The following is a 24,765-nucleotide window of genomic DNA, read 5'->3' as shown; positions in this document are numbered from 1 at the left end:
GCTTCTCACGCTGTATCGTCCCAATCCTGCCTCATTAATCGTGTATTCCCAGGAAACATGTCATTTCAATGGCGAGTGGGTTCCGATTCGCACCCCCACGCCATCACCTTGCTGCTTCATCATGCTGGGCGCCACATTTAAAGTGCATCCATGCGCACACCTCTCAAGTGCTTCCAGCCCAGGACTGCTGCAAAAAAGACATGGCCCCTAAAGGCAAGAAGACAGCAGCCCTCCAGTTTAGTGACATGTCCCTCGAGCGCCTTTGGACGCCATGGAGCACCGCCGTGATATCCTCTTCCCCCTCTCTGGCCACAGGAGAGGCAGCAACATTACCACTCCGGCTTGGTAGGCGATGGCAGTGGTAATCAGTGCCAATGCTGCACAGAAGAGGTTGGCCATCCAGTGCAGATAGAGGATGATAGATCTCATGTGTGCCGCCGGGGTTAGGAAGCCATCTCATCACTCTAAATTCCCTGAAGCCCATCACTCATTTACTGGCATCTCGCTCAATGCCAACTCAAGGGACATCACTGTTCACTCTCACACATACCCTCACATCGCCACGACATCGTGAAACCTATTTTTGACCTTCTCGTCATATTGTCCGCTCACGCCGCCGAACATGCCTGTCACCAGCGAGCACGGAAAATTCCACCCTCATGCTATAAACTCAGTTCTACTTGTTACTCCATTTATACCCCCACCCCCCCCAGCCAAGAATTCCCTTATCTAATGAAATCTTGAAGGTTCATTCACTTTTCCTGGGTCTAACCCAAAAGTATGCCACAACACTCTGAAGTTCACTTTAATTCTCCTGTGCTCCAGCTATCCTCTGAGGCCAGATTCTATGGGGGTCCTTCCATTAGCTTTTTTGGCTAGGTGACCCCTCACCTTTTCTTTACAGACCTCATGACTGTGGATGCCTCAGCTCCTTGTTCAAGTTGCCGACAGATATCCAACTGCCTTCCCACAGTTACCCAGGCTAACTCTGCTGATTGATTTCTGCCACGAGGCTTGTGGGGACCATTGTTGATTTCTTCCACTAGCTGCAAACTAGAGAAAAACTTCCAGCTACTTTTTCCCCTACAAAATCCAAACCAAGAGCCTCACCCACATTCAATGTGGTGAGCGATGATGTTAGTCTTTTCACTGTCATTTAGGCCCGATATTTCAAGCAATCATCTCCTGTTGGCGCTCTCAATTTGGCAAGATGCAGTCTACACCAAAGCAAAGCTGCAACTGCCTCCTTTGTTTCCCCAAACTAAACCTTTTGCTTCTGTCAGCAAACACACACATACAAATTAAACAAAAACCTTTCACCCCCACATACCTATTTCTACGACAACGTGGCACGCTTTGGGATGTTCTCGACCAGAAATGTAAACATTTATTTTGCCTTCCATGCTACTCTTTGATTCTGTAACCCATATGAAAAATGTATATTGCTAATGGAGTTTTATGACCCTTTCTCCAGATTCCTAGGTCCACAAAGAAACCTTAAGTTTACAAAGCAGCTTTCTTTCAGCTGAAAATTACATTATTTAAATCTCTTATTGGAGTAAAGCAGACCTTTCTGGCTCGATTATGCTAAGATAAAGACCCCCTATTGTTTTTGCTTTCACACAGTTAACCTTGACCTAGAAGATGAACATGTTACCTTTTAAGTGTAATCAACTCCAAGCTTTTAAAATTGCATTTACGTCAGAGTTATCACCAGTTTCTCAATCAAACTGGTTTCATTTACCTTACATTTAGTACTTTAATTCCTAAAACTAAAAGTTATATTCTAAAACATATAAACTATGAACCAGATTTTCACAACAATGCTCTGAGTTGTAAATGCCTCATTTGGTCGATGCTAAATTTTCTTCCTCAAACATCATCTGATTAGCATCCAGGACAACAGCAATTGCCAGTCAGCATTGTTTACAATGGAGCGATTTGCGAATGGTTCAAAATGGCCAATGCTAATTGTTAATGGCTTCAAAATTAACATTTTAAAAATTATCCTTTAACTAAATGACCTAAATTATGAAATATTTAAACTTTGTGCAATAAACCCAGACTTGTTGGCAAGAGCATCATTACATTTTCCTTACCTTAACTGTGGAAGGCTTTGGGCTGGAATTTCCCCTTGGAGCACATTTTGCAAGTCAGACCATTCCACAGCTTGCAAACAGCACTCCTGGCTGATGTGTGATTTTGCCTTGGATTTTTATCTTTTCCCAGGGGGGGTTTGGATCTTCAGTGCAGTTTGCGAGCTGCAAACCAGTGTGCGAGGAGTGCAAGTGCGAAGGCAGGCTGGTGAGAAGGCCCTCCTTGGTTCTCAGCAATGACAGCCCCTAACATTGTGTAGAGGCTTCGCTAAACCTATCCTCTCACCCCTTCATTCCTCCCACCCACTCCTGCCACAAACTACCACTTCCATGTATCCCCCATAGCCATTCATCCAGTATCTACTATGTAAGTACCCAGATTCCATGCAATATCAATAGAAAATATTTTACATTCCTAAGGGAAAAAATAAATCTCTCTCCATCTAATAAAAACCTCCGTCAAACACACTATCATTGATATTGAGAAAAATGCAATCTGCCTTGTGGGGGAAGAACCTTGTAATACTTGTAATTCTATTAGCTTGAAACCTAATCAAAGGTATAATCTGTTAAAATAACCTCTTAAAACTGTTATTCGTTCTTAGATGAATGAACAACCAGTTGTGCTGAAACCCATTAGCACTTGAAACTCAGCCAAACATTCAAAATGGCCACAGTTGTTCAAACAATAGAGTACTCTCTGAGACAGAAAGAACAGAAGGTGCTCATTTCAATTTTAAAGCAGAGCGCCTGTCAATCAATGGACGGGAGCAGGTGATTAGATTTTTTTCAAGTGTCAAAAGCAGCTCTTTCTTTTTTTGGTCCATTTTAATCACAGTACAAGAAAATGACAGCACAGGTTGACAGGATATTTTTCACCACATTATGTACCTTCTGCATTGGAAGAGTATTGTAATGATGGTCAAATTACCTTTAAAGGACAGATCTCTATGATGAATCACTGCATTAAAAACACATCCACATTACAATACAGCACCCAATAGTGACATTTGAAGGTGTGAAATCATTTTACACTTGCCTTTCAGAAGGTTCCCAACTATGCAGCAGGCTTTCCAGTTTCTTCACTTAATCTCAAACCTGGCGTATTTTTAATGGGCTTCCAACAACCCACACCACAAGACGAAAATGGTATGCAGGAGGAAATCAGATTTTCACCCCTCATTTAATAAGGGGAACCTGACCACAGCAGGTTTTCACACTATTCCCAACCCACAAAAAGGCTAGAGGAATATGACACGGAGTCAGGAATGCAGAGGAAAATCTGATTCCCTTCAAAAAAAAATGTGGCCATTCGTGCAACGTGCATCTGCACCCAGATGAGAATTCAGCCATTTATCTCTGTCCTAACTGGAAATTTAATGGCATCTTAAGGAAGCTTTGCATTCTTGCAGCTGGCTTTAATCAAATTTTCAAGCATTTTAATTGGCATTTTGTGAACCTGAAAAACGGCACTTATAAGATGTCCACAAATTACTGGCTTTCATGATTCATGATTTACATCTCGTCTGGTTGCCATTATTTTTATTTCATTTCTTTCCAATGCATTTTCTTAATTTTCATTCAGCTTCATACATAGAAGTTGAGTCAGGCCTGAATCATGTCCTGAGGAAAATCTTTAGAAGTCATTTCAGATGTTGGTTTGTGCTGACATTAAGTCACCTCATATCTAGGTTGCCAATTCATGAGAGCTTCCTGTCAAGAAGCAGCTTTCTGGTAGGGCCTTGCCACATTCCATAGCCTCCCAAATTAATTGGCAGCGGGTACTGACCAAGATTGTCTCTTATTTCCATGAGAACAAGATATCGGTATCTCTACACTTTATCCACTGTTCACAATTCTGATCTAGAACCTCACTTTCACATTATGGACTGAATTTTTGTCTCGGGGGTAGAAAACAGGAACCAGGGCTTTCTAAGGACCTAGGACCACCCCCTAATCTGTCATGGTGGGAAACTAGACTGGAAAATTCTAGACTGCGTACATAATCTTTGGTTAACGAGGCTCTTAGTAGCCTTACTGCCTGCCTGCCTCATGGGTGGCGAGCACCTTTTCTAGGCTTCAAACCCGCACTGACCAAAATGGCTGACATTGGGAATGGGATCGGGAAACCTGCATGCTGGTCAGCCTTGTAATTTTAGGGCCTTGTCCGACTCTGTTCCGACCTCGACAGGGCACAAAAATTCAGTCGTATGTGTTTAAGTACCTTAATTGATGCCTTTTTAAAAATAAAAATGACCAAGTCCTTCAGTCAAAAAGAACAGTTTATTACCTGTAGTCTTTGGATAACAAGTTTCTAAATGGAGACTTGTAAAAGGATAGTGGAATGTATTCATTGCCGCTATCACTCTGGGAAGAAATCCAGTGGATCCCTTAAAAGTAATTCAACTTCCTCTTTGGTTATTCTTGAGATCAGTGTCTATTGATAATATCTGTAAGGCTGCTACTTGAAGGAACTGGCATGTTTGCAATATGCTGCTATTTGGACCTAATGGGCTACATGCCTCTCCACATGAGGTCCCCTTCCTTAATACTGGTGTGTTTGCTTGGAGGGGTGTGGAGGCTGCTGAATGTGAGGAATAAGAAAAATTAGGTCCTTTATACATGCTTTCATTTCTTAATAGATGGCACCCGTCACCCACAGGGCTCCCATGTTTCCATTCCGTCAGCCCTCAGATGGACAAGCATCTGCTAATTTCTAAAAAGAGCTGCAGCTTTTATGAGTGCACGTGTTTTCAAGGCAAAAGGTGGGGAGAGGCATTTACTTTGTGGGTTGGCACAAAATGAAGTAGCTTGTCATGCAGTCTTTTCAGAACATGATTCATGCTTGGCTTAGCAGCGGTAGAGTGTGGAGCATGCTTTCAGTCAAAGAATGAAGGAAGACCTTCCAGTCTGTAATTTTCCGTTCAGTTATTGTTTATAACATTTCCAATTTTTGTTCATGCTCTTATTATTATTCCATTTTATTATCTTTTTTAATTTGAACTTTAAATTTTAAAAGGATATAAGAGTTCAAGCTTTGCTGTTTTACAACCCTGATTTACTTGTGTAGAAGCAGTGGAATATTTTTTTCTCAATCTCTTAACATATCCATTCATTTAGCTTCAAGTGCCGGTTCTGAATAATTGAAAGATTCTTCTTCATGGTATCACCTAACCTTAAACAGTAGCAACTTGCTAAGCAAACAGAACTTTGAATGTTTACAGCAACTTTATCATCAACTGGAATGTCTTAATTTTTGGGGATATATTTTCATCATCTGATTTTTAACATTTTGAAATCCGTGGGCAGAATTTTGCCCTCGGCGGGGGCGAGCGGGAGCAGTTGGGAAGCCGACCACCACCTGCGATCGGGCCAATTAAGGCCCGCCCAGCATGAAACGCACGCTGCAGCACTCAGCGCTGCCATGGAGATGCCTCAGGGAGATCAGTTTGATATCTGAAAATTTAAATAGAGGCAAATAAAAACTTTATAACATGTCCCCTCATATGACAGTGTCACATGAGCTGGGACATGTCAATGAACTTTTTAAATAATTTTTATTGAATTTTAAAACTCTTCATGAAACCTCATCCCGCCTGTGGATGAGGTTTCATGAAAAATGCGAAGATCTGGGTTCTTTGCCTGCCTGCCAACCTTGCAGCTGGACGGGCAGCTCATTTAACTGTTTTAATTAGTTTTTAAACAGGCCTTTGACAGTTTGGCGGGGCACGCCCGCCGAACTGGAAATCTAAATGACGCCCGATGTCGCTGTGCCATTTTACGTGTCGGTGAGTGAGCCCTGCCCCCCGCTCGCCGACTGGAAAATTCTTCCCCACATGGAGGGAGAAGTTTTAAGGTTTTTCTTTTTCCCAAACTCGTTTGTAATTTTTTATGGCTTCCCTTGAAGTGTGTTACAAAGAAGAAAATACTAATCACTTTTGTAACATTTCATTCACAGTTGGCTCGAATTTTGGTTTCTTAAAATGTTACCCGGCATTCAGTAACAAACTCTCAAATGGTTTAGATTGGGAAAACTGACTTGCCATTCTGGCAGATGGAAATGATCAACAGGAAATGAATAAAGAGGTGGGCTGGGGAAGGTGGAAAAATATCAGAGTATTTTGTCTTCAGTCTATAATTAAAGCTTCAGATGTTAGTTTTAGTTAGATATTTGATTGAATTTGCTGAATGGAGGTTCAATTTACACACTTGCCATCAGTTCATACATTCCTGAGAGCTTCTTTTACAAGTCTAGTGCATTAGAATTACTGTTTATTATACCATGAGAAAAAGTTAATGATCTTATTCTACAAAAAATATATATTTGCCTAGAAATTGATGAAGTGGCACATCTCGAAGCGAATTGCTCTTAAGATAATTTTCTTTGTACAACTTCTGGAAATGTAAATTATTGGGAGCGTAAAGCAGCATCTGAGACCTCATGGAAATTGGGTTCTATGGTCTGTCTCCTTAAACAATGAAAGAAAAGGATAGAGAAAGAAAACAACCAAATAACGGGGGGAAATAGGGTGAATCAGAGTTATATTAGATCTGGAAAGAGAAATAAAGAAAAGGAAAGCTAGAGTGGGTTGAGAGAGAGAAAGAAACATAAAAGAATTTTAAAAAGACAGTTAAAACATTTTTAATAAACTACCTGTGGGAATGATACTGCACCATTTCATTGTTCCCTTTCTAGACCTCCATGGTTGAGTAGTTTGTTAGGATCACAAGTCATGTCATTATCAGGGTCCTTACAATGCAAATTCATGAATTACCAACCCTAAATGGCTGCAGCAAGTTTAATTCACATTAATGGTGAAAACCCAGCAATTTCATTACTCACAATAGGGAGGCTCGCTGCAAGATGGTAATTTTTTTTTGGTTCGGGCAAGGCTGACACTGGGGCAGCCTAAAATCATTCAGCAATTTGTGGTGAATTGGAACTTTAGACCTATTTCCTTCTCTTACACCATAAATTTCTAGGTTTTTAAAACACTAATTATGGCAAACACCTTAAGCGTACCTTTATTTTTTTCTCCAATTTCTGAGCTATTATATTCTACTCTAACCAATTCTCTTGCAGAGACCACTATATTTTTCACTCTTCATTTTGGTTCAGATTACCTCAATTTACAAATTTTAAATGCTAAGCATCAAGAGAACCTTTTGCTTCATGCTCTTTTTTGTTAGAATCCATATTTACACATTTCCATTTTCATTTTGAATAGTATGAAAAACAGATTTTGGAAAATCAGGAAAAAACTAACAGACTTCAAAGGCGCTTGACTCACTCAGAACATAGAGCAGCTACAGCCTCTCAAAAGGTAAAAAGCCATATATATCATCTGTCTAACAATGCTAGTGATTGTTTTTAAATTTGATTTTTGAAAACGTTTGTTTCTAAGCAATTGAAATGATTTATACTATGAAGAGAGATTCAGCAAGTTAGAGAATAATGGGCAGATACAAAGGATTAGAAGTCTTGTTCTAGGGTTCAAATGATCTCAACCCAGAAAATTAAACCTCAGAATATTAAATTTGACACTTCACTTGTTCTTGTCTATTACTGTTGGATCAGGCAGGGGGGGCATTAGTCAGGATGTTCCACTGAGTTGATGAATAATTGTCTATATACAATTAATAATTGTGACTACAAGGTTTATAAAATGATGGGCTATAGATGATTACCACAAAATATGAACTTGTTGCAAGCTTTTTGTTGAATTAAGTTTGTAACAGATTTATGTTGACGACCTATGTCAATCACTTTGTTTCATATGTAACATCAAACATCCATTTTTTAATTATTAAATGTTTCTTTAGTGTAATCAACTCACACTGATGCAAATTTCAGCAATGCCATAATGTATGGGTGCCAAGTTTCCCCTTAGAGGGAGGTTGGAAATAAAGGAGGGAACATCTGATGTGAAGCAGTGATCAGGATCAGCACTTCCTAGTTGTGGCTTCAGCAGCCTGCTCTTTTAGTCAAAGCATGCCCTGATCATCTTGAGGGGGCTGGAGATATTGTCATCTGTTTAAACAAAATTCTCAACCACGTTCCAAAGAACGATTGATTACATATCACTGATCAGTTACGTGTCTCATTCCTTCTACTAAGATAATGTGCATTTACATTTGGCCACACTCTTCTCAAAGCTAATAGTCTAGAGAGGGAGGAAAAACTGATTTTTAAACCAAAATAAGTAGTAACAAGTAACAAACAATATTTACAACTTAAAACTAATGAAAAAGGAAAAGGTGACCACACAATTGAAAAGAAACAAATGAGATAGGAACAGGAGTAAGCTACTTACCTACTTGAGCCTGTTCTGCCGTTCAGTGAGATCATGGCTGATCTGCAACCTAACTCTATATACCCGCCTTTGCCTCAAATCCCTTAATACTTCTGGCTAACAAGAATTGTCAGTCTCAGATGTAAAATTAACAGTTGATCTAACATCAATTGCCTTTCATGGAAGAGAATTCCAAACTTTTACTACTCTTATTGTGAAGACATGTTTCCTAATTTCACTCCTGAAAAGCCTGGCCCTAATTTTTAGACAATACCTCCTAGTTATAGACTCCCCAACCCCCAGCGGAAATAGTTTCTCACTATCTACCCTACCTGTTCCCTTTAATATCTTGAAAACTTGTTCAAATCATCCTTTGACCGTCCCACAAATTTCAGAGAAGACAACCCTTGGTTGTGTAATCTCTCCTCATAATTTAACCACAGGAGTCCAGGCATCATTCCAGTAAATCCACACTACACCCCATCCTAGCCCAATATATCCTTCCCAAGGTGTGGCACCCAGAACTGCTCACAAGTGTTCCAGGTGTGGTCTAATCACGGCTTATTATAGTTGAAGAGTAACTTTTACCTCCTTTTGTGTTCTATTTCTTTAGATATAAAGTCCAAGCATTCTGTTATCATTGAAATCTCAATCAGGTACAAAAATAATCAAAAAGGCTAATTTTTAAAAATCATATGGGATGTGGGCATCGCTGTCTAGGCCAGCATTTATTCCCCATCCTTAATTGCCCTTGTGGGTGACGCCCACACCCCATGAATGAATTTTAGAAATTGCCTTTTTGATTATTTTTGTATCTGATTGAGATTTCAATGATCTAAGAGGGTGGACCCCTAAATCTCTTTCAACCTTCATTGTTTCAAGCCTTTCACCATTTAGAATGGATCTAAAGAAGGATGGAACAGGATATTATGTGGATGGATAGATTCTCTTTTGTTGGAGATGGTCGTTGCCTGGCACTTGTGTGGTACGAATGTCATTTGCCACTTGTCATCCCAAGCCTGGATATTGTCCAGGTCTTGCTGCATTTGGACATGGACTGCTTCAGCATCTGAGGAGTCGTGAATGGTGCTGAACATTGTGCAATCATCAGCCTACATCCCCACTTCTGACCTAATGATGAAAGGAACATTTGATGAAGCAGCTGAAGATGGTTGGGCTAGTAACACTACCCTGAGGAACTTCTCCTGTGATGTCCAGGAGCTGAGATGACTGACCTCCAATAACCACAACCATCTTCCTTTGTGCTAGGTATGACTCCAACCAGTGGAGTGTTTTACCCCTGATCCCCATTAACTCCAGTTTTGCTAGGGCTCCTTGATGCCACACTCGGTCAAATGCAGCCTTGATGTCAAGAGCAGTCACTCTCACCTCACCTCACCTCTGGAGTTCAGCTGTTTTGTCCATGTTTGAACCAAGGCTGCAATGAGGTCAGGAGCTGAGTGGCCCTGGCGGAACACACACTGGGAGTGAGTGAGCAGGTTATTGCTAAGCAAATGCAGCTTGTTAGCACTGTTGATGACCCTTTCCATTACTCTACTGATGATCGAGAGTAGACTGATGGTGCGGTAATTGGCCAGGTTGGATTTGTCCTGCTTTTTGTGCACAGGTCACACCTGGGCAATTTTCCACATAGCCGAGTAGATGCCAGTGTTGTAGCTGTACTGGAACAGCTCGGCTAGGGGCACGGCAAGTTCTGGAGCACAAGTCTTCTGTACTATTGCCGGAATATTGTCAGGGCCAATAGCCTTTACATTATCCAGTTTCTATAGCCAGTTCTTGATATCACGTGGAGTGATGAATTGGCTGAAGACTGGCTTCTGTAATGCCGGGGACCTCCGGAGGAGGCCGAGATGGATCATCCACTCGCTACAATCTTCAGCCAGTAGTGCCAAGTGCTTCAGCCTTATCTTTTGCACTGATGTGCTGGGCTGCCCCATCATTGAGGATGGCGATATTTGTGGAGTCGCCTCCTCCAGTGAGTTGTTTAATTGTCTGCCACCATTCACGACTGGATGTGGCGGGACTGCAGAGCCTAGATCTGATCCGTTAATTGTGGGATCACATAGCTCTATCACTTGTTGCTTATGCTGTTTGGCATGCAAGTAGTCCTGTGCTATAGCTTCACCAGATTAACACCTCATTTTTAGGTATGCCTGGTTCTGCTCCTGGCATGCCCTCCTGTACTTTTCATTGAACCAGGGTTGATCCCCTGGCTTGATGGTAATGGTAGAGTATGGGGATATGCAGGGCCATGAGATTACAGATTGTGGTTGAGTACAATTCTACTGCTGCTGATGGCCCACAGCGCCTCATGGATGCCCAGTCTTGAGTTGCTAGATTCGAAATCTATTCCATTTAGCATGGTGATAGTGCCACACAACACGATGGAGGGTATCCTCAACAACTGTGCGGTGGTCACTCCTACCGAGACTGTCGTGGACCAATGCATCTGTGGCAGGCAGGTTGGTGAGGCCGAGGTCAAGTATGTTTTTCCTTCTGGTTCCCTCACCACCTGCTGCAGACGCAGTCTAGCAGCTATGTCCTTTAGGACTCGACCAGCTGGTCAGTAGTCGTGCTACCAAGCCACTCTTGGCAATTGACATTGAAGTCCCCCACCCAGAGTACATTCTGCACCCTTGCTACCCTCAGTGCTGCCTCTAAGTGGTGCTCAACATGGAGGAGCACTGATTCATCAGCTGAGGGTGGGCGGTACGTGGAAATCAGCAGGAGGTTTCCTTGCCCATGTTTGACCTGATGCCATGTGACATCATGGGGTCCGGAGTCGATGTTGAGGACTCCCAGGGCAACTCCCTCTCGACTGTATACTACTGTGCTGCTACCTCTGCTGGATCTGTCCTGCCGGTGGGACAGGACATACCCAGGGATGGTGATGGAGATGTCTGGGACATTATCTGTAAGGTATGATTCCGTAAGGTTTGACTATGTCAGGCTGTTGCTTGACTAGTCTGTGAGACAGCTCTCCCAATTTTGGCACTAGCCCCCAGATGTTGGTATGGAGAACTTTGCAGAGTCAACAGGGCCGAGTTTCCGGTGCCTAGGTCGATGCCGAGTGGTCCGTCTGGTTTCATTCCTTTTTTGGGTCTCTGTAGTGGTTTGATACAACGGCTGAGTAGCTTGCTAGGCCATTTTCAGAGGGCACAACCACATTGCTGTGGGTCTGGAGTCACATATAGACCAGACCAGGTAATGACAGCAGATTTCCTTCACTTAATCGACTGAACCAGATGGGTTTTTAGAACAATCGACAATGGTTTCATGGTCATAAATAGACTTTTAATTCCAGATTTTTTTATTGAATTCAAATTCCACCATCTGCCATTGTCTGTAATTCAAACCTGGGTCCCCAGAGAATTACCCTGGGGCTCTGGATTACCAGTCCAGTGACAATACCACTTCGTCATCATTTCTCCCCATACATAACATATAAGGCACACAAATGGGCCATTTGACTCAACTAGTCCCTGCCGGCATTTATGCTCCATACGAGCCTCCTCCAATCTTTCCTCATCTAATTCTATCATCATGACCCTCTATTCCCTGCTCCTTCAAATACTTGTCTAGCTTCTCCTTAAATACATCTGTACTATTTGCTTCAAATATGGATATTGCAATTTATAATAGAAATATAAAGGTAAGGGCATAAGGTATGACTAGAAAATGGGGTCTAAATTGCATCTACATGTTCAGGTCCAGTTATTTCCACATTTCACCTGAAAACTACATTTTCCTGTATAAGACCTCAAGAGATCAAATAATGGTTATTAACCAGTAGTTAAAGGATGAAATGATTATACCTCTCATCCAGATTGGAAGATGCAGTATCTGCAGTTTGACCACCTGCTAATTTTAAAATAATATTTCTTCCATCTATTTTAATCATTGGACCTAATAGTTTTTGTTTCTTCCTCATTGGATGAGTGTTTTTCTGCTTTTTAATTGGTAAATTTTCCATTTTACTTACAATATTTACAAATTCAATCATGCTAAACTTTTCCCCCAGTTTTACTTTTCTCCCCAATCATGTTTTGTGACATTCAGTTCCCACATCAGTTTCTCACCCATCCTTCCTCCTATAAAGCCCTACGGATAAAGTTTATAATGGGTACCTTAAAAATCATAAGCAAGTATGGTTCCCAAGACCTTCTACACATTTAACAACATCATCCATAAAAGGAACAGATTGAAGGGTGGGGGTGGGGGGGTTAGGAAGGGAAACTGGGAAGGAGACAGAAAATGCTGGAAAAACTCAGATCAGACAGCATCTGTGGAGAGAGAAACAGAGTTAACATTTCGAGTCTGTATAACTCTTCTTCAGAGCCTGCTGAGTTTCTCCAGCATTTTTTGTTTTTATTTCAGATTTCCAGCATCTGCAGTATTTTGCTTTTATATAAGGAAGGAGACAAAACTGAGAAGTGATATGTGAAGGAATGCATCCTTGATTACTGTGCTGTAGATCTAATTCAGTTGAGCAACACAGTGGCCCATGGAATGGAGAGAGAAGTAAAGGCAGGGGTATATACTGTTGTGTGGGAAAGGATAGAAAGCAAGATCCTTTACAGGGATGCAAAACGAGAAGGTAGATCAATCACATTCTACACTTAGGATCATAGGACAGAGAGGGAAATAATTTGGGGACAAGAAGCAATAGATCCTTTGAAACAGGAGAAAGAACAGTGGGAAACAATTGCCCTGTTGGAGGGGAGGAGCGAAACAACTAAGTCAGGATGAAGCTGAGCCATATTATGAAATATCACATTTTCCAATTCTGAGTAACACTGGCCTGCCAGTTACTTTCCGACTGTGTGGTCATTCATGTGAAAATTCAATTGACCCAGTTTTACAATGGAAAATGTGAACCTCAACAAATCCATTTTTAAAAAATCTTCATTCATGGCATATGGGTGTCACTAGTAATTACAGCATTAATTTCCCATCCCTACAGTATGTGTTATCCGCAGGGTGCGCTGCAGCAAATTGTAAGAACCTCCCAAACCCTCAACCTCTATCATCTAGAAAGGCAAAGGCAGGCACATGGCATCACCACCACTTACAAGTTCTCCTCCAAGTCACACGCCATTCCTTCATCACTGCTGGGTCAATATCCTTGATGGTGGTGATGAACTGCCTTCTTGAAATCCTGCAATTCATGTGGCATTCATCTGCTGTTAGGGAGATCCTGGAAGTTGACACAGTGATGAGGAAACAGTGCCCAAGTCAAGATGGTATGTAACTTGGAGGGAAGTTTGTAGATGGTGTGTTACCATTTGGCTTCTACCCTTGCCCATCTGGGTGGTAAAGATTACTGGTTTGAAAAGTGCTGTCAAAGAAGCATTGGCGAGTTGCTGCAGTGTACCCTGTATTATACACACTGCAGCCACAGTATGTTGGTGGTGGAGGGAGTGAAGTTTAAGTTGGTGTAAGTACTGCAGATCAAGAGGACTGCTGAGTCCTAGATGGTGTTGAGCTTTTTGAGTTTTGTTGCAGTTTCAATCATCTGAGCAAGTGGATAAATATTCCATTACAATTCTGACTGTGGCTTGCATGTTGTGGAGGTTTTACGGAGTTAAGAGGTGAGCCACTTCACCACAGAATACCCAGCCTCTGATCCCTCTAATATTCACAGCAATTAGTGGCTGGTCAAGTTGAAGACAACTATGTCAGCATGAAAACTGAGCTAACTGAAGTGAACTTGGATACTAGGCTAGGGGATAGATCAAATAGAGAAGCAGTGGCAGACATTTAAGGTGATATTTCAGAATACTCAGAATAATATATTCCTACTATAAAGAAAAATTCTAAAGGAAGGACCCACCATCGGTGGTTAACTAAAGAAGTGCGGGAAGGCATCAAACTTAAGGAAAAGCATATATCTGCGGAACGATGAATGGCAGGTCAGATGATTGGTCAGAATATAAAGAATGGCAGAGAATGACTAAAGGGTTAAGCAGGAGAAAGAAATTAGAGTATGAGAGGAAGCTAGCTAGAAATGTAAAAATAGATAGCAAGAGTTTCTATGAGTAGGTAAAGTGAGTGTTGGTCTTCTGGAAGGACAATGTGGAGTTAATAGATAAGGAAATGGCAGATGAAATGGACAAATATTTTGCTTCTGTCTTCACTATAGAGGATACAAAAAACATTCCAGTCTTAGCTGTAAATCAGGAGGTGGAGGGGAGAGAGGAATTTGGTTAAATTATGATCACTAGGGAAACGGTACTGATCAAACTGATGGAGCTGCAGGTTGATAAGTCTCTGGGTGCAGATGGTTTTCATCCTAGGGTCTTAAAAAAGGTGGCAAATGAGCTAGTAGATGCATTGGTCTTAATTATGCAAAATTCCCTCAATTCTGGAAAGGTTTCATCAGACTGCTAACTAGCAAATATAACCCCTCTATTCAACGAGATAGGTAGAAAACTATAGCCAGTTAGCTTGATATCTGTCGTGGGGAAGGTATTAGAATCAATCATTAGGGAGAGGTTAGCTGGGCACTTTGAGAAACTCAAAGTAGTCGGGAAGAGTCAGCATAGTTTTGTGAAAGGGAAATCATGCTTAACTAATTTATTGGAGTTCTTTGAAGGATAACATGCGCTGTGGATGAAGGGGACCTGTAGACGTGTTGCACTTGGATTTCCTGAAGGCATTTGATATGGTGCCACATCAAAAGTTATTGCAGAAAATAAAAGCTCATGGTGTGGGGGGTAACAAATTATCATGGATAGAAGATTGGCTGGCTGGCAGAAAACAGTATGCATAAATAGCTCCTTTTCTGATTGGCAGGATGTGACAAGTGGAGTCCTGCAGGGTTGTGCTGGGGCCTCAACTTTTTACAATTTATATGACTTAGATGAGGGGACTGAAAGCATGGTAGCTAAATTTGCAGAAGACACAAACATAGGTAGGAAAGTATGTTGTGAAGAGGACATAAGGAGGTTGAAGACTGTTATAGATAGGTTGAGTGAATGGGCAAAAATCTGGCTGATGGAGTATAATGTGGGAAAATGTGAAGTTGTTCACTTTGGCAGGAAGAATAAAAAAGCAGGGTATTACTAAAACAGCAAACAGCTGCAGAATTCCGAGCTGAAAAGGGATCTAGGCATTCTAGTGTATGGGTCACAACAAGTTAGTATACAGGTACAGCAGGTACTACAATTAAGGCGGCCAATGGAATGCTATTCTTTATTACGAAAGGAATTGAACATAAAAATAAGGATGTTATGCTTCAGTTATACAGGGCATTGGTGAGACCACATCTTGAATACTGTGTGCAGTTTTGGTCTTGTTATTTAAGGAAGGATGTAAATGCGTTGAAGGTGATTCATAAGACATAGGAGCAGAAATTAGGCTATTCGGCCCATCGAGTCTGCTCCGCCATTCAATCATGGCTGATAAGTTTCTCAACCCCATTCTCCCCGTAACCTTTGACCCCCTTACCAATCAAGAACCTATCTCAGTCTTAAATACACTCAATAACCTGGCCTCCACAGCCTTCTGTGGCAATGAATTCCATAGATTCACCACTCTCTGGCTAAAGAAGTTTCTCCTCATCTCTGTGCTAAAAGGTCTTCCTTTTACTCTGAGGCTGTGCCCTCGGGTCCTAGTCTCTCCTACTAATGGAAACATCTTCCCCACGTCCACTCTATCCAGGCCTTTCAGTATTCTGTAAGTTTCAATCAGATCCCCCCTCATTCTTCTAAACTCCATCGAGTATAGACCCAGAGTCCTCAAACGATCCTCATATGTTAAGCCTTTCATTCCTGGGATCGTTCTCGTGAACCTCCTCTGGACCCTCTCCAGGGCCAGCACATCATTCCTGAGATACGGGGCCCAAAATTGCTCACAATATTCTAAATGTGGTCTGAGGAGGTTTACTAGATTGACACCTGGAATGAGGACTGTCTTATGAGGAAAGGTTAGACAAACTGGGCTTGTTTCCACTGGATAAAAACAAAAAGCTAAAAGCTACTGCGGATGCTGGAAATCCAAAACAAAAACAGAATTACCTGGAAAAACTCAGCAGGTCTGGCAGCATCGGTGGAGAAGAAAACAGTTGACGTTTCGAGTCCTCAAACGGACTCGAGGACTCGAAACGTCAACTGTTTTCTTCTCCACCGATGCTGCCAGACCTGCTGAGTTTTTCCAGGTAATTCTGTTTTTGTTTTGTTTGCACTGGAGTTTAGAAGAGTGAGGAGTGACTTGATTGAAGTATATAAGATCCTGAACAGTATGGACAAGGTGGACATGGAAAGGATATTTCCTCTTTTGGGTGAGTCCAAAACTAAGATGCACTGTTTGAAAATTAGGGGTCACCTTTTGGGACAGAAATGAGAAATCTTTTGAGGTTTGTCTGACTTTGGAACTCTCTGCCTCAGAAGGCGGTGGAGATGGGGTCATTGAATATTCTTAAGAGGGAGGTAGATAGATTCTTGTTAGGCGAGGGAGTCAAAGGTTATTGAGTTAGGTGAGAATGTGGAATTCGAAGCAGTCCATGTCCAAATGCAGCAAGATGTGGACAATATCCAGGCTTGGGCTGACAAGTGGCAAGTAACATTTACGCCACACAAGTGCCAGGCAATGACCATCTCCAACAAGAGAAAATCAACTATCGCCCTTTGACATACAGTGGCATTACCATTGCTGAATTCCCCACCATCAACATCCTGAGGGTTACCATTGACCAGAAATTGAATTAGACTAGCCACATAAATACTGTGGCTACAAGAGCAGGTCAGAGGCTAGGAATCCTGCGGCGAGTAACTCAACTCCTGACTCCCCAAAGCCTATAGGGCACAAGTCAGGAGTATGACGTGTGATGGAACACACTCTACATTTGCCTGGATGAGTGCAGCTCCAACAACACTCCAGCTCGACACCATTCAGGACAAAGCAGCCCACTTGATTGGCACCCTATCCGCATACATTCACTCCCTCCACCACCGAGGCACAGTGGCATCAGTGTATACCATCTACAAGATGCACCACAAGAATTCAACAAGGCTCTTAGATGGTACCTTCCAAACACATGACTGCCACCATCTAGAAGAACAAGGGCAGCAGATGCATGGGAACACCACCACCTGGAAGTTCTCCTCCACTCACCATCCTGACTTGGAAATATATCGCCATTCCTTCACTGGGTCAAAATCCAGGAACTCCCTCCCTAATAGCACTGTGGGCTACACCACATGGACTGCAGTGGTTCAAGAAGGCAGCTCACCACCACCTTCTCAAGGGCAACTAGGAATGGGAAATAAGTACTGGCCTTGCCAGCAACATCCACATCCCGTGAACGAATAAAAAAAACAGATCAGCAATGATGTTATTGAATGGCAGAGCAGGCATGAGGGGTGAAATGACTTTGTTCTGCTCCTATTTCTTATGTTCATAACTCCTGCAGCAGTGTGCTATGGCTAAGGTGAAAAATCTTCAACAACCATCTTCATTTGTGCTGGTAGGAGTCTAGCCACTGGACATTTTTCCCCCAGATCCCCATTGACTTTGTTTTACTGGAGTTCCATGGTGTCACACTTGGTTGAATGCAACTTTAATGTCAAGGGCATTCACTCTTCCCTTATCTCTCAAAGGCAGCTCTTTTGACCATATTCAGACCAAGGCTGTAATGAGGTCTGGCATCATGTGGTCCTGATGAAACTCAGCCTGCTCACTGATCTTCAGTTTATTAAGTGTTGCCTGACAGCACCAGTGATGACTCCTTCCATCACTTTACTGATGATTGAGAGTAGTTGAATAGATCAGTAATTGAACAGGTTGAGTTATGACTTTCAATTTTGTTTTGCTACAGCTCAGTAGAGTCACAACACAGAGAAGAAAAGCTGATACAATGTTGGATCTGGAAAGCATTTTAAACCATTGAGTACTTGATACTATTATTCTATTCATGCCCCAGCCTCCTAATGCAAATGGACATCTAGTCTGTGCAACGGTCTCAGTTCATGAAATGTACTAATAAATCCATCGCTGTTACAAAATAATGTTTACTTACGTGAGATACCTTTCAAACAAAGCTCCTTACTTGGATTAACAGCTGGTGAATGAATTTCAACATGATTGGTCCTTTTTTAAAAAAAATGAAAATTGTAAATGAGCAAGTTATTTTTAAATGATTTACTTTGTAAAATTTTTGAATCAGATTGATATCTGGCCAGTGTTATGTTTTCGGTTATGTGGTTGTTTGTCACCTTTCATATCAGATCATTGTTGATACCTGAAAAAAACTTGAAACTACTGTGACTTGAAAAACGTTCAGGATGTCACCAAATTGAAATCTTGCTGTTTAACCAGATTAAACAGTAGCCCTAATTTCAATAATCATGTAATTTTTAGAAACTCCCTCTCTTTGAAATTTTACTTCTTGCTGCCATAAGTCTCCATTACAAGTTTTGACACCAGCTCCCAGGATCAGGCAGTCATTAACACATTTTGATATTCAAATGTATGATTTTTGGAGAGGAGGCATTTGTAAATATGTTTTGATTCTATCAGTCTATGTTTCTATTGCTATGTTGTATAAACATTTCAATATACAAAATAAATATTATTTACCAATGTATTTTTTGTTTTAACAAATCTGTTTTGTACTATGTTTTTGCTGGAGTTTATTCATTGTGGCAATAAGTTGTAAATAGAATTTCTGCACATTAAAATATGTTGCAACTGTCCTTCAAACCTGAAATGATTTTGGATTGCCAATTAAAACCACTAGCAAACTAAGTTTTTTTTTAACCCCAAAAAAATTGTTTTAAGGTGATTTGTAATGGCATTAAAACCCGTTTAAAAAATTTTCACTCATATATATCACAATTGTTACCTAATGTTCAATGACTGCTGGATAGTGACCAATTTTTAGGCCTGGGCCAAAAATGATTTGGTTGTGGCTTCTTTGGTTGAATGATCCTATAATTCTCCTCCTGGGTTGAAAACATCTTGGCTGCTCTTACTGTTTCCTGGATTGCTCACCTCCAGCACTCAATGCCTCTTCATCCACGGTACTTCAGATTTGCTCTAACCAGGGCTCGGTGTAGCTGAAGCATGACTTCGACCTCCTTGTATTCCATTCCTCTGGATATATAGGCCAGCATCCATTAGCCTTTTTTGATTACGCTCTGTACCTGTTCATGACATTTTAATGATCTGTAGTAACCTGTACCTCCACAGTTTCCATCTTCCCTTTTAGATTCAAAATGGACATCATCACATTTGCTTACATTGAAATCTATTTGCACTTAGTTAAATTGCACATATTCAGGGGTGCAGGTGGCAATGGACTGACTGCTGTTCTACACGATGACTGATTTGCCTTTCTTGAAATCACTGGAAAGGAATACTGGGCAGTTTTTATAATTGCATACCAATCTACTACCATCCCTCTTTCTTACACTTCCCTTCCCTTGACCATCCCCTCCCGCCCACAAAGGTGTCAGTGGCAGTCCAGGACTCTTCTTTCTTTCCCCATTCATTTGCCACTCAATTCTTCTTGCAGCTCTTTCCCTGACTATAAAATATTCCTTTATGAAGTCATGCATGTCTGTATTTTTTTTTTATCCTTAAACATACATATTCAATTTAATCTTGGAATAATCACTGCAATCAAAGTTAGCACCCATTTGAAGGTTGTTTAAGATCCTCAGTTTGAAGTGCTACATTTAGGTTTTATCACGTTGGCAAATCCAAAATACAGCCTTTAGATTTCTGAGCAGGCTGATCAATTTTAGAAAGTACTTGCATTGCACATCTTGTCGCAGCGTCTGAAGTCTCAACAGATCTGAACCAATCTGGATTTTAAAGCACTTCTGCATTTATCTAAACTTACAGTATGCAATCAAATTCACTCTCCTAGCCGCTTTACCCTTCAAGTCATTCAATTAGAAATATAACAGCTCTTTAAACATGGTTAATATTTGTGACTTACACCTGGAAGACAAAATTACAGTTATTGACCAATTTTAACTTCATTAAAAAAAAATCACACGGATCTCAAGATTTTTCATTGTAGTTTAGCTTTACTAGGGGCGAGAAAACAAAGCATATACAATTATTGCACAGTGTAGAGTGGTACATATGTTCTGGTGAAGCATGGTGCTTCATTTAAGAGGAAAAGCAGGGTTTTGTACGCAGGAACTGGAAGGTTGCAATGTTTCATCATAGGAGGGCAGATAGTGCTACAGAAGGAGAATGACATCTAGCATATTTGGATTATGTAACTTGTGTAAGAGACAAGATCCCATTTAATTATCTGTCACTGATTGGTTATGTAGAACCATCTTTTAAAGAAAAGTAAAAAAATAATTTCTTGACATTCAACATCACGTGACTCCATGAAATTTTCTATTAACACTGGCTTTAAAAAAGTAAGAAAGTAGGTTTATCGCTATCATTAAAGTTTAATTAAAACATCTCAAAATTTAATGAGAAATCCCAGATGCATAAAAGGAAGACGATGCTGCAGTTGCTCGTTTTTATTCTGGCCTATACAAGGCCACAGTAAAGGCTGGTGCCTCTGTTGGTTCCAGGTGAGATTTAACTTTGAGAAGCATTTTACAGATCAATGTACCATTATCATTACTACTAGTGTAAACTCAACAATATCAAACACAAAAAAGGCACAATTCATCTAAATGTTTTCAACATTCACAGAACAGAACTTTCTCTTTTAAAAGTAGTTTTATAAATAGTTTACAAGAAAAATAAATACAGCAAAGAGTCAGGTAATTTAAAATAGTCATCTCTGTATAAATTTTATTTCCGCTTTTATTTCCATGCTCTTTGTTAACTAAATGGACACCAGTTAAACTTTGCTAGGCACATGGTGATAGAATTCCTCTGTACAACACCACACTGCAAAGTTTGTTCAGCAGGTCTGTACGGAACAATCAGACGCAGAATGTGTGAAAATTGTCCCTTTACATCACTTTTGTTTAAAACTATATATGCATGCCAGTAGCAACTACACAGTAGCTCAACTAGCCTAATGTTAAACTACAGTATATATAAAATACCAAAATCATAATTTAAGATCGATCTTGACAACTATGCACAATTGGGGGAAAATAAAGCTTCAACATAAAACTGTCAGTCAAGTTATGGTTATTTAAACAAACCATCGTACTCAAACTATTAATTCACTGCCTATTTCTACCCAAAAATTATTCAGTACAGGTGTAAAACTTAGCAAGGCATAAAATTAGTGACTTTCTTTCTATACAACACAAATGTTACCTCCATGTTAAACACTAAGGACTAAGAAACTGCAAATATTTCAAAAAAAAGTTGCAGATCCGAGATGCATAAATACTCCATGTCAAACATGCAAGTGAAAGATCTCCTTTCTACAACTTTTTTTTTACAAAAATTAATACAAAGCTATTGCACTGAATGAAGATTAGAAAAGGCCACTTAATAAAATTAAATATAATTGTTCAATATCGATAGTGTCTACTTGAAATGTTTTCTACTGCATTACAACCCATGAGCAGTAAATAAATTCAGTACAGTACATGCAACACTTTACATAATAAGATTTTTGGAGAATTTAAAAACTTGCTTAAGATACTTTTCAACAAATTTATAAGAAGTTGAAGGCTTGGAATTTTAAACAAGTTCCATGTAAATTACTAACATGGCCGTTTAGTATTTTAAAAGTTACTGAGTCAACTAGTTTTACATTTATTAGACAATAAAAACACCAACCAGTTGTATTTAAGTTTGGGAGATTGAATCCCTTTTCTTTTTGAATCCCTGATGCCATCAAAACTTGGCTAAATTCATCCCTTGCTGAGAGTAACCCCAGTTAAGCCCCATTAGAGCTTAACCCCAAAAAGGAATGTCCAGGTTACTTAAACAATGGTTTGATTACAATGATGACTGAATATTAAAAATATTCTATTTACTGAAATGAATTCCCCTTTTTAGTGCTGTTGCTGCACCATCTTTGCTGGTCACACAAAAGAATTTTGACAAAGAACACAAATGATGCAGACTGTTGAAGTAATGCAACTGCTCTACTGCAGTTTACTTAGAGAGTCATTGCAGGGCTGTTATTTGGGGGAGGGTGAAATCAAGCTAGTGAATTAGAAATGGTGGAATTCTAAGATTGCAAAGAAAATAGCAACAGAGAAAAAAAAATAACTTGAAACTTCTGCAGTTTTCTCTGCTTCCACTTCCCAAACAACTTTAATAATCTGTTTCTGTGCTGTAAATTCTATGTAAATAAAACCAAATATATGGAATGGGATAGTAGAATCTGAGGGAACAATCTAAACTAAAAGTAATGGATACGTGGGATACACAAATGATTTTTTAAAGTATAGCTCTAAAATAGTCTTATGAATTATTACATACCTAACAAATGTTTCACTCCAGTTGTACAGGAACAACTTAGAAAGACATCAAAATTCCCTGCAACAACTCCCAGCTCTCGTTAGGGTGCCAGTAATCCTTGGTCAGCCATCCCTGCTAGTTTACTGTACCACTGCCAGCATTTATGGACTCTAGGGAATTCCTTCCTTTCTTCAGCTGCTGTATTATCTCAATTTTCACTGTTTCCATTGCTTACTTAATGTGCTTCTGTCCGACTATGTTTACAGGCCAGCTGTATATCTTAAAGCAAAGGACTCTGACATGGTCACATCTGAAAATCTAATATTAGTGACCACTGGGTTTTAAGAATTTAAGAAACAAACCGTAGGTTTGTATCTGCCGAGGAACTTAGAGTTTGCTGCTTTTATTTTATAATCCTTTGTTGGCCCAAATACTGGAATAAGTCCAGCCAGACCGATCACACAACCTGCAGATTTTAAAGTTATTATCTTTTTAAAACATGCTTTTAAAAAATAAGTCAATAAAGAAATGGTGATTGCTAATTACTTAACTAGTAGGATGCTTAGCAAATGTCATTATTTTTAAACCTTTTTATTTAGTGTTTATGTTTTCATTTTAAAATTCTTTTTATGGTCTTTTCAGATTCAATATACCTTTCAAAAGGCCCATCTGAAGCACTAATTACTGTACATGGGGCAGATTTTAGACTACCAAACTGTAGCATTTAACTTAAACACAAGTGTTTCACTGACAAACAAGCCATGATGGGAAATGTCCATGGGTTCCAAATACTTAGCCTGAAGAAGTATAAAAACAACAAGGCATTTCATCAAAATATTGTTGGGATTGGAGGTGAATACAGGCAGTGTACTGGATGCGTCATTTCTCTAGATCAAGAGGCCAGAATGCTTCTTCGAATAATATCTGTCCCGTACCTCCTGCTCACCATTGCACTGTTTGAATTTAGCCGTTGTGGCTTGCAATTGTCTGTTGACTCTGTCTCGGAGTCACTCATTTCAGCGTCAGGACTGTAGCCATCATTCTCATTGTCCGGCAGTAACCTCATCTTTGCCCTCTCTTTGGAAGAGACTCTTTGCGCTCCCAAGTGCTGGTATTTTGTGGATTCTGAGTTCTGCCTGCAGGGCTGCTGTCTCTCCTCGTGCTGCTTCCTTTCTCCCTTCTTTGGGATTCTGAACCCACCCCAGTTTTTCACTGGACTCGTAGGTGTCGTAGGCACTTTAACTGCAGGGCGACCAGTAGGAACAGCAGTTTGGTTGCAAGCTGTCTTGCCCAGGCTACCATTACATTTGGTGTGAGAGTGGCTGCCATCCCCAGACAACCTCCGAATGCTGACGGAGGTCATTTTACACATTGGGGCACACAAAGCCCGCTTGTTTTCAGACTGCCGCAGCGTTAATTCTGCAGGCACATAGGATTTGTCCCGCTTTGAACACACTCTCTCCCTCAATTCTGCTTTACTCCCTGTACTGCGTCCACTGCTGTCAGTTTTCTTCCTGTGGTCAGGTGCAGTCAGGCCATTATTTCTCTCACGGGCATTAGCTCGCGACTCGGTACGAACCTTACCGTATGGCGGGAGAATGCTCTTGATGGTATAGTCCTCCCTGACGCTGTGCAGGCTTGCTATGTTTTTGCACTCACTGGATCGGTTTGATTGTTTCAACAAACTCTGATTAGTAGAGTCAGTGCAGCTTTGCGTTCTGCCACTCAAGTGTGAGCTCTTCTCACGCCAGACCTTGTCCGAGTAGTGGTCAGGACGCTGGCTCGTCTCCAGTTCTCTGTTCGACTTCCATGGCAAACCACCTGTTTTGGAAACCGGATGAGATTGTGCCAACCAACTGAGGAATAATGTATCTTCTGATGGGAATGCTGAAGGCACACCTACAAACAAAGCACACACACAATTCATATGGTGCCATATTCACAAGGTCTGAATATCACTTCACATTTATTAAAATCAAGTCCAGATAGTAGTTTTCAAGATT

General features: G+C 40.6%; 2 protein-coding genes across 4 annotated transcripts in view; one reads left to right on the top strand and one right to left on the bottom strand.

Moving 5' to 3' along the window:
* Window positions 1–19,104, top strand: part of sclt1 (sodium channel and clathrin linker 1) — a 110,670-nt gene extending 91,566 nt beyond the window's left edge. The window contains exons 21-22 of the mRNA XM_078538582.1: window positions 7,325–7,420; window positions 18,228–19,104. Coding sequence (XP_078394708.1) covers window positions 7,325–7,420; window positions 18,228–18,299 — 168 coding nt within the window. The 3' untranslated portion in view covers window positions 18,300–19,104. The remainder of the gene's footprint in view (window positions 1–7,324; window positions 7,421–18,227) is intronic.
* Window positions 19,105–23,379: 4,275 nt separating this feature from the next.
* The window catches only part of jade1 (jade family PHD finger 1), a 120,380-nt gene continuing 118,994 nt past the window's right edge, over window positions 23,380–24,765 (bottom strand). For all 3 annotated transcript variants that reach the window (XM_078538559.1, XM_078538549.1, XM_078538569.1), the window contains one exon: window positions 23,380–24,661. In XM_078538559.1, coding sequence (XP_078394685.1) covers window positions 23,655–24,661 — 1,007 coding nt within the window. In that variant the 3' untranslated portion in view covers window positions 23,380–23,654. The remainder of the gene's footprint in view (window positions 24,662–24,765) is intronic.

Source organism: Cetorhinus maximus, chromosome 1 (assembly GCF_964194155.1).
Source record: "Cetorhinus maximus chromosome 1, sCetMax3.hap1.1, whole genome shotgun sequence".
NCBI classification, from domain to species: Eukaryota; Metazoa; Chordata; class Chondrichthyes; order Lamniformes; family Cetorhinidae; genus Cetorhinus; species Cetorhinus maximus.
The sequence above is the reverse complement of the archived record's forward strand: the minus strand, read 5'-3'. Positions and strand labels throughout refer to the sequence as shown.